Genomic DNA, 16,146 nt, shown 5'->3' on the forward strand with positions numbered 1-16,146 from the left:
CTTCAGCGGCTAATCAAATTACCGTATTTTTCGGACTATAAGACGCACCAGACCATAAGACGCACCTAGGTTTTAGAGGAGGAAAATAGGGAAAAAAAATTTTGAAGCAAAAAGTGTGGCAGAGATCTGCTGGAGGACCACAGGTTGTGCAACACTCTTATTTGGGGACAGCAGTTTTACACAACCTGTGTGGGTCTGCAGTGGAATTTGTCCTCCCCTGCCATCCATGTCCAACGATTCTCCTTTCTTCCCTGCCCTCCCCTCCATGTCCAGCATTCTCCTCCCCTCCCCATGTCCAGCGATTCATTCAAACCCCCGCCCACCTGCCCGCCCTCAGCTCCCCGACTTTCCGTTCGTGCAACCATGCTCCCTGCCTTGAAATCTTTACATACCCAAAGTCGCGGCAAACCAGCAGTAAGTAAAAGCAGCAGGCAGACAGGCTCGCCTCCTCGTCGCTTCCCTTCCCTCTCAGCGCGTCCCGCCCTCGCGGAAAGGAAGTTACATCAGAGGAAGGCGGGATGCGCTGAGAGGAAAGGGAAGCGACGAGAAGGCGAGCCTGCCTGCTGCTTTTACTGCTGGTTCGCCACGACTTCGGGTATGTAAAGATTTTAAAACAGGGAGCATGGGTGCACGAACGGAAGGGAGTGGGCAGGTGAGCCGGACCTCTCAAAAAAAGCACTGAGCGGAGCTGAGGCGCACCGCACGGGACCCCTTTGAGCACGAGGCCCTATGCGGTCGCAACACTCGCCTCGGCCGCCCCCCCACCGAGCAGGTACGCTACATTCGGACTATAAGACGCACCCACATTTTCCTCTCAAATTTTTTTTTGGGGGAAAAAAGTGTGTCTTATAGTCTGAAAAATACAGTAAATAAACCTAGACTAGTAAAAGAACAAATGGAAAACCACAGGTAGGAAAGAGTACAATTCTAAAACAGGAAAACAAGAGAAGGAGAACACAAATGGGCAGGAAGACAGACTCGCCTCTCAACAGAAAGGACTCTGTACTGAGATGCTGATAATAAAAGGATCGGGCACACAGAATTGACGGTGAGTAGGTGCAGGGAAAGCAAGAAAAAAAGAAAAAAAAAGCTTTTTAAGTTGAGATTTAAAATTTTCAAAACAGTTTTTAACTCTGAGGTAAAGGTCCCATCATTTTTGATCAATGATATTTTCTCTCCTCTAGCACTGTTTATATTTTAAGGGGTGCTTTTATCAAGCTGCTGGAAAAAGGGTCCCTATGCTGGTGGCAGGGGCTGATTTTCCCATGCACCAGGGGTCTTTTTTACCACAGCAGGTAAAAAGACCCCAGGCACACGTGGTCATGCGGTAAGAGAACTCTTACCACATAGCCATGCAACAGGGAGCCCTTACAACCGGGCCGTGCACGGTGATGCCCAATTACCACCGGGTTATTGCCCAGAAATGGCACGGGCTCGGGGTGGGACTACCGCTGGCAGCCGCGTTGGGCCGGCGGTTGTTACCGACGCTCTGTAAAAGGGACCCTAAGATTCTTAGAAAACGGAATAAGAACAGCTTATATCTTTTTTGCTAGTTACAACTGGGGTTTGAGAACTCCTTGCATGCAACCATAGAGGTATTATAGTTGGTCACCTTAAGTAAAAGTTTTCGTTTTGCTTTTTTATCAATTCTCTAATTTCACAGATGGAGTTCCACTAGTAATTCTTGATCGTCACTACGGTGTATGGCTCTGGGTGATTTCATTCTCATAAGGAATTTTTATAAAAAGTAATATTTTTAAGTCATTGATGTCCGATGTCACCACTTCTGTTGCATTTTATAGGTGGAATTACTGCCTACAATTGTAAAAAAAAAAAAAACCTGATCCTGAAGTAGGCACCGAGGTGCTGAAACACGTTGGGTGTATGGAAAGTCTCATTAGATTTACAGTTTCCACTTTTACCTATGGCTGCTTTTAATAAAATTGAGGCTTAAGTCAATTGGGACTAGCCTGTGTATGCTGCTCTGTATTTTACTGATATTCTGTGTGCAGATGTTTTGGACCTCTTTTTGCCATTTCCTTTTGGGTTCTTACAAGTCCCAGCACCCCCCCCCCCCCCCCCCCCCCCCCCCAAATGTGCCTAAGAAACAATCAGAAAGTTTAGGGAGAAACAGCATAAAAGTAATTGCTCCATATCCATTTCATAGTGGTTCAGAAACAGAGCATCACTTGTTTCCAGTATTCTCAGTGTTCAATCAAATATACTTTATTTATTTATTCTTTTATTTTTTAACATTTGTATCCCACATTTTCCCACCTATTTGCAGGCTCTTTAAATAAAGGCATCTTAAAATTATCATATTACATTATTTTAATACTTACCCTCATGGATGCCTTCTGTTAAGAAAGTTCCATAAAAAAGTTGCACCATCGGGTTTTCAGACTTGTCCCTTGGATTGCTGCTTTCAGAGAAAACACAGTTTATTACACCACACTGTAATATGCCAATTATTCCCCTCTTCTTTATCGACTTGCTGCCAGTTTAAATACTTACAAGCTGTAGAGGTTGCAAAATGTGGTCAGAAAAAGGACTGGTAATCCTTGTTATGCAAGTATTATGCTCCGTCAACTACACTGACTTCTGGTTACATTACATTAGGGCTTAAATCTCGCCAACACCTTTTCAGTTCTAAGCCATTTACAAACATCTTAAAGGGATATAGAGATCAGAACAGGACATTCCTCTAAGAATTGCAATGGTTGCTTTGGAGGCAAGCAGAAATCTAATTATAATACATATTTCTTAAATAAGAAAGTTTTTATCTTCATTCGAAACATGAGATATGATTGTGAAAGAGAAAATGATCCAGCAACATCTTTCCAAAGTCTGGCTGCTTGAACAGCAAGAGATTTGTCAAACAGCGCTAGTCTCTTCTTACCCTTAGATGAGGGAAAAGTGAAAAAATTAGCAGCTTCCTGTCTCCTAGTTCTGGTAGAGATTCCAAGCAGAAATGAGCAAATAGCTAGGGATCAGTCCTTAAAGAAGCATGCCAGTTTGAAAAACACTCTTGCTTCAATGGGTACAATGTAGCTCGATATAAAAAGGGGAGACACTGATGGGGGTTAAATTTAAGCTCTTGACATTAATATTTCGGGCCTTATTCTATAAAGGTTATGCTCCTAAATTTATCTTCCTAAATTACAAGCGCAATCTATGTTCTTACATACACTTAGGAGCATAGATTACATTCCTAAATTTATGAGCGTAAATTTATGAGCATAAATTATGCTCATAAATTTAGGAGTGTAAATTTTAGGAGCATAACCTTTAAAGAATTTTATTGGTAATTTTTGTTGGTGTTATAATTTTCTGATTGTGTAAGTTAGGGCCCATTATTTGTGAAATGATGAGTATTCAGCAACTGCATTCGTTATTTGCCAACAACGCAACTCACCATGGAACATTTCACTGTAACACACATTAAATGGTGAGATGCAAAGCATGCAAATGTATGTAAAGTAACTCATTAAATCTCAAGAACTGTTTTTTTCTTTCCTGAAAGCATCAGGCTGCTAACACATAGCCTGAAGCTCCAACAAGCAACTTAGAGGCCAATGCTTTCAAAAAGTAACCCACCCTTCCCAACACACATACACACGAAACACTTACTCTACATTTACACCCAGTTGAAAAGCATCTTCCAGCCAATCAAGGAGTTTGTGTGTAAACTCGCTCACATCTTGCTAAAAATAAGAAGGGTGGAGAAAATGTGATTTTAACAGCAGAATTATTTAAATTATCTATTTACTGATAGGCCACTTAGGATTAACATAGTATGAATCAAGCAATACTACTTTACACTTTCAAAGAAATCATAGAGTAATTTGATGAGATGTGATTAAACTCTAAGTAGCAGTGATTCAACAGCATCGATCATCCAAGAAAACAATGGGATATTCCAGATAGTGGCAGTTAGAACTATAAATTGGACTCTCCCTAAAGCTCATTCAAGTACCTAGGATTACTCTTAGATAATGTTTTTTTGCCCACTGTTAATTTATATCAGTTCATAATTTGTAGATACTTCAGCTCAATATACAATCCTTTGTGTACTTGCAACCTCCAGACTTGACTATTGTAATTCAGTGCTGGCAGATTTATCTCAAGCTAGCATTAAATGGTTGCAAGCTGTTCAGAATACAGCAACTCAGGCTGCTTTGTCAAACGCAAAAATTTGATCATTTGTTCACTTCATTCATTTGGCACCACTGGTTACCTGTACAGTATCACCACCGTTTAAATTCTTGTCTTGGTTCACAGTGCCCCTCTCCATATGTCCTCCCAATTGTGCTCTTACAAACCTCTGTTATAAAAATCAAGTGTACCTTTGCAATCCATGTGCCACACAAAACACGTTTAAATATGTTTACAGTGCAAAGTGCAGAAATTGTCCACTAACAATCTCTCATCCTTAATAGGACACAACTATTAATGGGAAGGAAGCAACCGCAGATGTCTAGAACTTAAAAATTATAAGTCAACCTGAGGGGCACTAAACAGGGCCGCCGAGAGACAGAGCCGGGCCCGGGGCTGGGCCACCGCTGCTGGCCCTGCCTCCCCCACTCAGGACGCAGCTGCTGGGTCCACCCAGCCACACACAATCTCTCTTCCTTAATAGTATACAAGTATTAGTAAAATGGGGAGGAAGCGACCACAGCTTAAAAATTATAAGCCAACCTGATCAGCTCTAAACAGGGTCGCTGAGACACAGTGCAGGCCTGGGGCAGGGCTGCTGCCCCCCCCCCCCCCCCCCCCACTCGGGATGCGGCTGCCGGGACACCCCACCCACACTCAGGACACAGCCACTGAGCTCAACCTGGATTGCAGCCGCCACAGCTGCCCCTCACTCACTCTCGGGCTGCCACCAAATTCCAACACCGGGCCTCCCTTGGAGGCCGGGGAGGAGCAGACGCACTGACACGGGGGGGGCCCGTGCCCCCTATGTCAATGCGTCTGGTACTCCTCAGCCTCCAAGGGGGGGTGTGGCATCACGGTCTCTCAGTCTCACCTGCTCCAGTGTGCCGGGACCAGTTCCCGATAGGAGCAGGAGACAGACAGACCCTGGGGGCCCACTGCCAGGCCCGCTTGGAGGCCAGGCCCGGGGAATTTTGCCCCCCCCCCTCTCCCCCCGTCCCTCCTCTTGGTGGCCCTGGCACTAAAGATTTCAAAACTGTAAAGAACTCAATGGGGCTGCCGTTCCACCTCACAGCTTCTTCAGGAGCGATAATGAGCTCAAGTTCAAGTCATACTTCAGTTGTGCTAGGGGCAACGTTTAAGGGCCCTTTTACAAAAGGGTAGTAGGGGTAGTGCTAGCTTGGTGCCCGGTGATTTGGGCCGGCAGTAGTTCCAACTCCCACCGCGCGCCAATTACAGCACTAGACAATATTTAATTTTCTACTGCCGGAGCCCCTACCACCTCCTAAACAGGCAGCGGTAAGGGAAACCTCAAAAAATGGCCATGCGGCAAGTGTTTAACTTACCACATGGCCATTTCCTTATTTTAAAAAACAACAAGCTTTTTACCAACGGCAGTAAAGGGGGCCTCAGCAGGTGGCAAACCAGCGCGCCAACACCATTGCAGGGCCCCTTAATGCTGTTTGGTAAAAGAGGCCCTTAATGCCTTAAATCAGGACTATGGGCAGAGAATGCTGATCAGGCTGGCTTATAATTTTTATTAAACAATTAAAAAGTGAAAAGAAGCGTTAATAAATATGGTAGCTTTTTTGAGGATGTTTTTGACAGATGAAAGAAAGTGTGGTGTAATAATTTTGATAAGCTCTGGACACCTGAGGTCTTTTCTTCTTCATTTTACTACTAGTTGTGTAATATTAAGGAAGAGAGATTGTGAGAGATTGTCCATTAACAATTTCTGCACTTTGCACTGTAAATCTATTTTTGTGTGGTTTACAAATCTCTCCTCTGCTCTTCTAATTAATTACTCCTTTTGCTTCCTGTACCATACAGAATTCAAACATGCGTGGGATAAACATAAAGGAATCCTGTTCAGAAGGAAAGGATAATCAGGAGCTTAACCGAGATTGGATAGCAGAGCCGGTAGTGGGAGGCGGGGCTGGAGGTTGGGAGGCGGGGATAGTGCGGGGCAGACTTATACTGTCTGTGCCAGAGCCAGTGGTGGGAGGCGGGACTGGAGGTTGGGAGGCAGGGATAGCGCTGGGCAGACTTATACGGTCTGTGCCAGAACCGGTGGTGGGAGGCGGGGATAGTGCTGGGCAGACTTATATGGTCTGTGCCAGAGCCGGTGGTTGGGAGGCGGGGCTAGTGCTGGGCAGACTTATACGGTCTGTGCCCTGAAGAGCACAGGTACAAATCAAAGTAGGGTATACACAAAAGTAGCACACATGAGTTGTCTTGTTGGGCAGACTGGATGGACCGTGCAGGTCTTTTTCTGCTGTCATCTACTATGTTACTATGTTTAGAAAGCACTCAGCATTCTACATTCTTTTTCTTAGGTCCATATTTGTGGAACTCACTCCCCCCAAGTTTGTCTCTCCTAAAATTTATTCATGCAAGTTTTCCCCACTGAATGAGTTATTCTATGTGACTAGCATAGGGAGACCTTCACTGTGATTACCTTTTTTTGAATTCTTTTACACAAATTTTAAGATTATATGGAGGCGTATTTTCAAAGCATAGTAATCTATGGAACCTTGCGAGTCTAAGTGCTTTGAAAATGAGCCCCATGCTATCCTTTCTTCCTTTGGTGAGGGCCTTTATGGATTGTACACTGCTTTGCTGTATATTGTATTAAAAGAGGTATAATAAGCATTTAACAAACCATAAAGCAACCACACAGAGAGATCAGGGTTTAAACCCAATATCAAGAGGCAAGAATGTTTTGTTGTTGTTTTATCAGCATCACCAACCTTGGCAGCCATACAATTTTTGCAAAATTTGGTAATGAAAGGGGGCTTGGGTGTTAGCTGAAAACAACAGTGCTTGAAACAGCCTGTTAGAAAAGGTGGTGATGGGCATAAAATGAAAGACCTGGAGGGAACTGGGGAGAGTTGGTTCTGAGTTGAATAAGGAGTGGCCTAGTGGTTAGGGTGGTGGACTTTGGTCCTGGGAAACTGAGGAACTGAGTTCAATTCCTGGCACAGGCAGCTCCTTGTGACTCTGGGCAAGTCACTTAACCTTCCATTGCCCCATGTAAGCCGCATTGAGCCTGCCATGAGTGGGAAAGCGCGGGGTACAAATGTAACAAAAAAAAAAAATTGTGTGTGTGTGTCCGTCCGTCCATGCATGCACCTACCTGCACAGGGTGATTCATCTAGCCTGCTCAGTAGAGATACATTTTGGCTCTATCTGCAATCACTGACTATGCTTCATTTAAAGATGTTCCAGGAACAAAAGTGTTACTATTTAGATACTTTGTTTTCTATACTAGCTGACACAATGCAAATTCCTCAAAAGCTCAACAGTACCTTGCTCAATCCTATCCTTTTCATCCAAGGCACTTTGCTCAACCTCAAACCCATCCCCACATATGAACCCAGAACTTTCATCCTTTTCCCAACCTGACCAGACCATCCCTTTTCAGACAGTTCCCCATCCATGACCGAACAGAAATCCAGCATGCTTATCCACACTGAAACCCAATTTAAACAGTTTTCCTTTTTTGGGCCATTTATCCCCACCCCCTCAACCAACTCCACTTGAGCATAAATGTGCATCAACCCCCCCCCCCCCCCCCCACCCCCCCCCCGTCTACCCGACCAAACCTCCCCTTTTCCAATGCGCTAGCTCCCTTCCTCTGCTGCTCCCCAGTGACTTGCCTTCAACCTAGCAGTCCATATGAGTCTTGAAAACCCTGCCAATCAGCAACAGATTAGCACTCTCCCCAGGTGCAATACACTGTACTTATTTGCATCTGTATAGCACAGAATTAGTTCCTAACAAGTTATTTCTAAAACAGAAGTTTCCAAATTGCATCACTAGCCAATAAACTTGGCTCTGTCCCATTCTGCTGGATTCTGTGCAAATTCTGACAAATTTTTACTTAAATGGCCCAACAGGAGAATTATGCAGGGATGATGCACATCAGTTTTGTGGATCATGACACAAGCCACAAATCTGAAATGGGGACCCATATGGGCTGCAAAGCTCAGGCATATCATCAGTTTTAGATAATTCTTATGGTGATCACCTAAAGGTATCATAGACTAAAAACAGTAGCAGTTTTTCCATCCAGGACTCGAACAGTTACTAGTACTCTTCCACTTCAGCTGAAGTGGATGACAAACAGAAAAATACGTGATCCCGAAAAATAACTTGGGGGTAGTTATGTTCCCTGTTTGAGTATTATGTCAGTAAAAAGCTAGTGTGCACGCCAATTGCTTTAACTTCTAGTTTACACACAAAAAGCAGCAATAAAATACTTGAAGAGCATAACCACTTTTACCTGCTGGGCTTCGGCTGACCGGAAGGCATCCTTTAAAAGCTCCAGTGCTGCAGATGGGTCCACAAATTTACGATTTGACCCCACCAGCAATGCAAAGAGGTACTGAAGTTCTTGCATAAATGCAATGTTTCTCTTCTCCTATATAACCCAAAATCAAACAAAAGGGCTATTCAATACACTGGACAAGGGAAAACAAAAATCCCAGATACTAGGAAAGGTGTTTCTTAGTCTTTACGAACATCTTTATTTATTTGGACTTACCTACAAAAAAAAAAAAAGAGCTACATTCAGGTGCATGTTACTGTGAAGCACAGACAGTAAGTAGCAGGGATGGGGAGCGAAATGTGTGTGGAAGGGGGACGAAGACTAGGCGACCGCAGAAGTCGCATGATATAAATCTAAAGCCTTTTGATTGACAAGAATGGTATTGTTTTGTTATTACAAAAGCTGCTCTTACTTTAAGAGTAAATTTTTTTTTCACTCAACGAATAGTTAAGCTCTGGAACTCTTTGCCAGAGGATGTGGTATGGCGGTTAGCATATCTGGGTTTAAAAAAAGGTTTGGATAAATTCCTGGAGAAAAAGTCCATAGACTGCTATTGAGACTGACATGGGACGCAACTGCTTGCTCTGGAATTTGTAGTCTGGAGTGTTGCCACGATTTGGGTTTCTCTATCAAGCAAGGAAAGGGAAAAAAATACTCAACACTTCCACAACAATTGTTTTCTGTTTTTCCATACAACTTTCCTTTTAATTAAAGTTTAAATAAAACTGAAATCAGTATAGTCTCTAATTTTAATTTAAAAATTAAAAAAAACAAAAACAAAAATGCATTCCAGCTTGAGGGAAGGGAAATGAGACTTGATATACCACGTTTCTGAGGTTTTTGCAACTACATTCAAAGCGGTTCACATATATTCAGGTACTTATTTTGTACCAGGGGCAATGGAGGGTTAAGTGACTTGCCCAGAGTCACAAGGGGCTGCAGTGGGATTCGAACCCAGTTCCCCAGGATCAAAGTCCGTTACACTAACCACTAGGCTACTCCTCCACTCCACTCTATTTCAGAATTTGTGCTGCAGATCTGAAATAGCTTGAGGCTATAAGAGATCTCTTAGCCGATACATTACACTGATGATGCCTCAACGCTGAATGTGTTATGATGTAATTCAGACAATATATGTTTTCTACCATTGATGCTCATCTAACACACTTCTCTTCTTTTTTTCTATTACACGATTTGGGTTTCTGTCAGGTACTTGTGACCTGGCTTGACCACTGTTTGGAAAGCAGGACACTGGGCTAGATGGACCATTGGTCTGACCCAGTATGGCTAGTCTTATATTCTTATGAGGATCTGATCTGTGTCAGAGTTACCTGTTTTGAGTTTTGCAAGAACCAGGTTAGCCTCAATGATTATGTATATCTAAGCCAAAAGACTCTCATGGAAGGAAACAGCAAGAAAACATAGGTTTGAGTTCTCTTTAGCAATTCAGTGGGCTGCTGAACAAGTCTCCAAAGGCATTTTAGAAAGGATGAAAAAGTCAGAATTAAGACGTTCCAGTCAGGACTAGTATTTTAGAACAGAATCTGCTGACGTAGAGGCTATTCTATGACACAGGAGAAATGGACACTTATCAGCCGAGTGCAGGCAGCACAGACATCCATTTGAGATTTTTCTAAAAGAATGCAGAAAATCAATGAATTGAAAACCAACAAATAAAAGTGTACATGCAGGTACATACACAGTTATGTTGTTGAATAGCTACAAATGTTGTATGTGCCAGCACATATACCTTTATTGTAGTCAGTTTAGAAATATAGATGTGTATTTTCCTGACAGTGTCACAGAGACTGGTATCCACTGGGGAATAGGGGGGGGCTGCTCGATCGGAGCAGTTTGCCAAAACCTAAAAGGTGCAGGGTAGAAGGTGTAAACCCAGACATTGACCTGTTAAGAAAGACATCTATGTTTATTCCCCTTCTGCAATGGGGAGTAAGCAAGTTGGTCTTCTGAACATACCCTTGGGTTTTTGACGTGGATATCGCAGCTTTGTAAAATGAGAACGCAAGATAATATTTAAGTATTGGATTATGCAAGTCTGAAATGTGAATAGCCCTTCTAAACCGACTCTTATGAATGGTGCACAACTTTCTTTTGTGTGCTAGTTCCTCCAAATTTTCAGAACCCATTTTAAATCACATTAAGAAAAGCTAATATAGAGATCTTCTAGTGAAGAGGGATCTTATTTGAAAGAAAGAAATGCAGAGCTCCAAAAGGAAGCTGACTTCTATATTTGCCACTCATGATAACAAAGAAACGCATATTTGCCAAATTGATATATTATGACCTGACCCCCCTCTTCAATTAACATGTGGGAAATGTAGATAACCCTTGATACAAATGGAGAAAACCATACCAAAGGGGCGTCCAAGAAAAGAGGAATAAAGATTATATTAAAACAAGATATGTTATTTAATTTATTATCTTAAACAAGAAGCTTGATTTGGAAGTTTCTTTGTGATACCTTCTAACTTAAAACAATGGAAATAAAATACAGGAATTCGTTGAATACAGATTACACAGAAACTGTTTTCCTTATAAATGAGAGCGTTCACTGGTACAGCACTGTAGAAAGACTAACAGATTGGGGGGGAGGGGGGGTTACAGCAACAGAAGCAGTCAATCCAGTAACTTACATGCCGATTCTGACAATTTTCAAGGATGCTTTGTGGTAAACTGTAGTTCAGGACCAACCTTCGAAATTCAGGCAACTGAAAGAGGGACTGGAAGTACAGAAAAATAGAAAACTGAATTTATAACTGAAATGGACATGCAGCAAGTATGTCTTGAAAACCTTGCTGCCTATCCTTAGGCATAAATGGTCCTAAGAACAAATTCTCATTTAGCTCAGCTGAGCTTTTCTAAACTGTCATTTCTGTTGATTATTTGAACAACCCTCTTCACAAAGGATTCAGAGGAAGAGGGAGAAAGAATTTAGCAATTTAGACTCTAAAAACGTAATGTTCATAACTGAAATCATTAATAACAACATTGGTTCAACCATTTATGCCTAAGGACTACAAAGTGCATGGTTTGATTCTAGCATCTGGCCCACCCATCGCTATAGTTTCAGCCTGTGTTAGAAGTATTCTGACATCCATGTCCCACTAACTCATTGCATATAACTGTAGAGTAAAAATCAACTTAGATTTTCACCAATTATTAAAACGGTAATCCTTTATTGAAAATTGCAACTGACATAAAGCACATGGGGACAATTCTGTATAAGCCACCAAAACTTAAGCACCAACATGCAGGTGAACTGGTAGGAACTGAACTCTCTTCTAAATGGCAGCCAGATTTCATTATAGAATACTAGCTTAAGTCCACATTTATGTGATAACTAGTAAAAAAAAAGGCCCATTTCTGACACAAATGAAATGGGCGCTAGCAAGGTTTTCCTCGGAGTGTGTATGTTTGAGAGACAGTGTGTGTGAGAGATGGAGTGTGTGTGTGTCAGAGAGAATGAGAGAGAGACAGAGACAGCGTGTGTGTGTTTTTGTGTGAGAGAGAATGTGTGAGAGACAGAGTGTCTGTGTGTGTGAGACTGTGTGTGTGTGACAGAGAGATAGAGTGTGATAGACAGGGAGTGTGTCAGAGAGAGTGTATATGAGAGACAGTGAGTGAGTGTGAGCCCCCACCCCCACCCCCCTCTCGCAGGGCCCTCCTCCCCACCCCCACCTCTCTGGTCTCAGGACCCCCGCCCCACCTCCAGCCATCCATGTCCAGCAACCCTTCTGTCCCCCTGCCCCCCCTGCAACTACCCATGTCCAGCGACCCTCCCCTCCCCACTCAGCTACCCATGTCCAGCGACCCCCCCTCCCCCCCGTTAAATGTTTTTAAACCCAGCCCAAATCATTCACAAATGCCCAAGTCTTAAAACGCAGTCTCTGCAGCCGCTCCTCCTCTCGCTTGTCACGTCACTGCGCTCCTCCGGGGTCCAGGGGCAGTGACGTGGAGGCGAGAGGAGGAGCGGCTGCAGAGCCTGCGTGTAAGACTCGAGCATTTGTGAATGATTTGGGCAGTGTTTAAAAACATTTATCGCTTCTTTTCTTTTTATAGCGGCCGCTGCTGCTCAACAGGAGAAGCAGCAGCGGCCGGACAGCGTTACTACTATCATCTGCGGGTGGCGAGGGGGTTTGATGAGCCGGGGTGGGGGGGGGAGGGGGATATTGATGTCCTTCGGGTGGAGGATTGGGTGATGCGCCAAGGGGGAGGTGGTTTCTGTGGTGCCACACTTGTAGTTTTTTGATGCGCTGCTCCCTGCCACTTGCTCCGAAGGATATTCAGGTGGGACCACTTATGCCTAGTCTATGGCATGCATAAATGTGCATGCATAAATGTTGGCACTTATGCACACAACTTACAAGAGCCTATAAGCTTTACGTACGTGTGACCTATCCGTGGACCACCCATGCCCTGGCCACAGCGCAGGCCCCCTTGTAGTTACACACTATGGGGCCCTTTTACAGAGCAGCGGTAAGCCCAACGTGGGCTTACCGCTCGCTCTTTGGGACTGATGCTGGCCCAATGCAGCCGCTGTCGGTAGTCCCGCCCCGAGGACGCACAAATTCCATGGGTAAAAGAAAACACCTGGAAATGACTTGCACAGCAGTAACCCGGTGGTAATCAGGCATCACCACGTGCTGCCTGGTTACCGCCGGGTTAACATGAGAGCCCCTATCACCACCGCAGTGGCGGTAAGGGCTCTCCGTCGCATGGCCATGCGGTAACAGTTCTCTTACCGCAAGGCCATGTGTGCTGGGGGCTTTTTTACCTGCTGCAGTAAAAAGGGCCCTGGTGGGCGAGAAAAACGGCCCCCACCACCAGCGCAGGGCCCTTTTTCCCTCCAGCTTGGTAAAAGGGTCCCTATGGCACTTAAGCGCTGTTCTGTAGCACTTAAGAGCAGTTATACACACAACTGCAAATATATTGGCACCATGCAGCGTATAACTGCATGCACCATGCTTAAATGCATGCCAAATGGGCGTGGAATTTTGCATGAAAGATTACAGAATTAGGGGGATTGGAATAACTGGTCACATCATGACCCTTTAAAATGTGTATGACAACTCAAGATTTAATAGAAGGTGAAAGCTAATGCCTTTATAGCTTTCCTTCAATCGTTAACATTTGGGGAAATTAGGAAATCCATTATTTATTAGCAGAATGCCATTAATGTACAAAACAAACGACATGACATTATTATTTAGAGACCTCATCTGCAAGCTTAATGAGCACTGGGCTTCAAAACTGATCACCAGATGCTCCAATTAATTGACCACATGGCCAGCCTTTCCTATACTGTAAAAATAAAGAGATGAACAACAGGTTTGCTTGACTGCCATCACACCTGTATAACAGCACTAAACCAGCATGTGTTGCCTATGTTCTTCAGTCCAACTGGCCAGTCATCCATTCTCCTCCATTCGCTGGGGTTGGGCTGGTCTGCCCATACCTCGCATCGTTTTCTTTTGGAACGATTTTTGTTTTCTAAAATATTCGTCTCGTGAGCCCTGCCAAGACCAGAAAACATCAGCTGATGAAATCATTTTACAGTTATTTCCCCCATTTGGTGTGAACAAAAAAGGGAATAAGTATCTATTTAATCCTACCCCAGTGATTAAACAGGGAGGGAAATGGTGTGAGGGACAAGCGTACCTTTCTAAGTTAAGAGAGCTCTAGTTACTTTACCTGTTTGAATCCTGCGCTTCTGCTGGTTTGGGGGACTCTTGTAAGCTGAAAGAGATGGCTGCTTGCAGGTCATCCTTGCTCTTGTAAGTTAGGTCAATCATGTCTAGAAAGAGGCAATACCTGGTATAAGCAACAGCCTTATACATTCTGAACAAAAGCGAAACATGATCAGCTACTACTTCAGTTTCAGGTTTTCATTTTTAGTCCTTTTCCATTTCAGTTCTATTTGTAAAAAGACATTTCACTTTTTATACCATCATCAGACAAAACCAGAAATGAGACAAAGAGCTAACAGAGAATCCAAATATGAATTCAGCAGCAGCAAAACTTCCAAGATTTTCAACAGAACAATTTGGTGTGTCTGCACCTAATTCTAAAGTGATGCATGCTGAGAAGGTGTTTGAACATTAGTTTTCTTTATGCAAATGAAAAATTGGTTCACTCTAGTAATAATCAACTGTTTTAATCAATTAATTCTAACTTCACCCAATGACCACATATTCACATGCAGATTTTTAAAAAAATGCCCAAAATAAAGCTATATTGTGACACTCGTATTCCAAATAAGTGCATACAAATATGCACAAAAGATAACAAACCACTAATGAAGCAAAACGGCAGATCTGCATTTAACAGGGAAAAAAAAAAAAAAAGATTCTGCTGGTTCTTTTTAATATTTAAAATTCTCCCATTCTTCTGTAATACCTGATAACATTCCTAAGCTATGTTGACCTCAGTTTCTCCAACTTTTGGACATTTCAATATTGCCCTGTATTTTCCACATCTTTTGGTGCTTGGGGATTTTAGTATTCCTTCAGAGAACAGGTTTGAATAATTTATCTTTTTTGTTTTTTATGAATAACTTGGGTTTTAGGCAGCATGTTCTTTTTGCTAACCATGTGTCCTGCCACATCCTTGAAAGCGCCTGAATGCAATATATTAACTGCTTTGATGGTACCACAGAAAAAAAAAGGACAGAAAAGCAGTATATAAATCTACTTTTTTAAAAAAAATGTAAGTTCCCTCTCTGGAAATCTCTTCAATTAGCCCTACAGCTTTAGAGTATCTTCCACTTTCATGGGACAGAATGCTTTTTGGTCTCTTTTACTCTTACCTTTCATCTCAAATGCATCCCCCTCAACTCTCTACCATGGAGATTAGAGAAAATTGAACCAAAGACCTTAACAGCTATTTTTCCACAGGATGTTGATTTTTTACCCTTAGAAGGGCAAACAGACGCCTAAATTTTTACCCTTAGGGACATTTTTGCACCATTGCATTTCTCTTCTCATCTTTATAGACCTCCTCATCCTTGGTTCCACAATGGGCTTTGTTTTTTAAAGCAGCAAGGGCTTGACATAAGGATACATCTGTAATGACTTCAGTATGATTTACAGAGTGACAGTATTTCTATAAACTAAGGGCTCTTTTTGCAAAGCCATGGTAGCAATTCCTGCACAGCAAATGCGAAAAAGCCGATAGGAATTGAATGGGCTTCATCACATTTGCCATGCCAGGAATCACTACCGCAGCTTTGTAAAAGAAGCCTTAAGTGTTCAAAATGCTTAAAAGTCTTTCTATTCTCATCAATATTAGTGCCAATAGATATAGGAATTTTATTTTTAAGTAATATCCAAGCTGTCTTCTTCTGGTCCTAGTTCTTCTATACAGATCTAAGAATGGCCAACAGCAGAAGAGTTTGCTGGTCACTATTTCCAAAATTACCAATATCAGGAATTGTTTTTGCTTATTTTAGACACACCTTCACCTCAATCTATCCTATTGGTTTCCTCAAAATAAGCCCTCCTGGACATATCGTCTTTGCCAGCAATCATTGCCTTCACCCCTGATTCAGCCATTGTAGCAGATACTAACTGTTGAATACTGGAGACTTAAGTAAAAGCAGTCTAGCTCAAGAATCCCCTTCCTACTTTGTGACCAACAACTTG

The 16,146-nt window shown here is 42.8% G+C and overlaps 1 protein-coding gene across 4 annotated transcripts in view; it reads right to left on the reverse strand.

Moving 5' to 3' along the window:
- Positions 1-16,146, reverse strand: part of USP28 (ubiquitin specific peptidase 28) — an 86,980-nt gene that overhangs the window by 36,275 nt on the left and 34,559 nt on the right. For all 4 annotated transcript variants that reach the window (XM_030220612.1, XM_030220614.1, XM_030220613.1 and 1 more), the window contains 6 exons: positions 14,198-14,300; positions 13,857-14,019; positions 11,140-11,226; positions 8,441-8,578; positions 3,631-3,704; positions 2,343-2,419 (listed from right to left, as the gene is read on the reverse strand). In XM_030220612.1, coding sequence (XP_030076472.1) covers positions 2,343-2,419; positions 3,631-3,704; positions 8,441-8,578; positions 11,140-11,226; positions 13,857-14,019; positions 14,198-14,298 — 640 coding nt within the window. In that variant the 5' untranslated portion in view covers positions 14,299-14,300. The remainder of the gene's footprint in view (positions 1-2,342; positions 2,420-3,630; positions 3,705-8,440; positions 8,579-11,139; positions 11,227-13,856; positions 14,020-14,197; positions 14,301-16,146) is intronic.

Source organism: Microcaecilia unicolor, chromosome 12, assembly GCF_901765095.1.
Source record: "Microcaecilia unicolor chromosome 12, aMicUni1.1, whole genome shotgun sequence".
Lineage (NCBI taxonomy): Eukaryota > Metazoa > Chordata > Amphibia > Gymnophiona > Siphonopidae > Microcaecilia > Microcaecilia unicolor.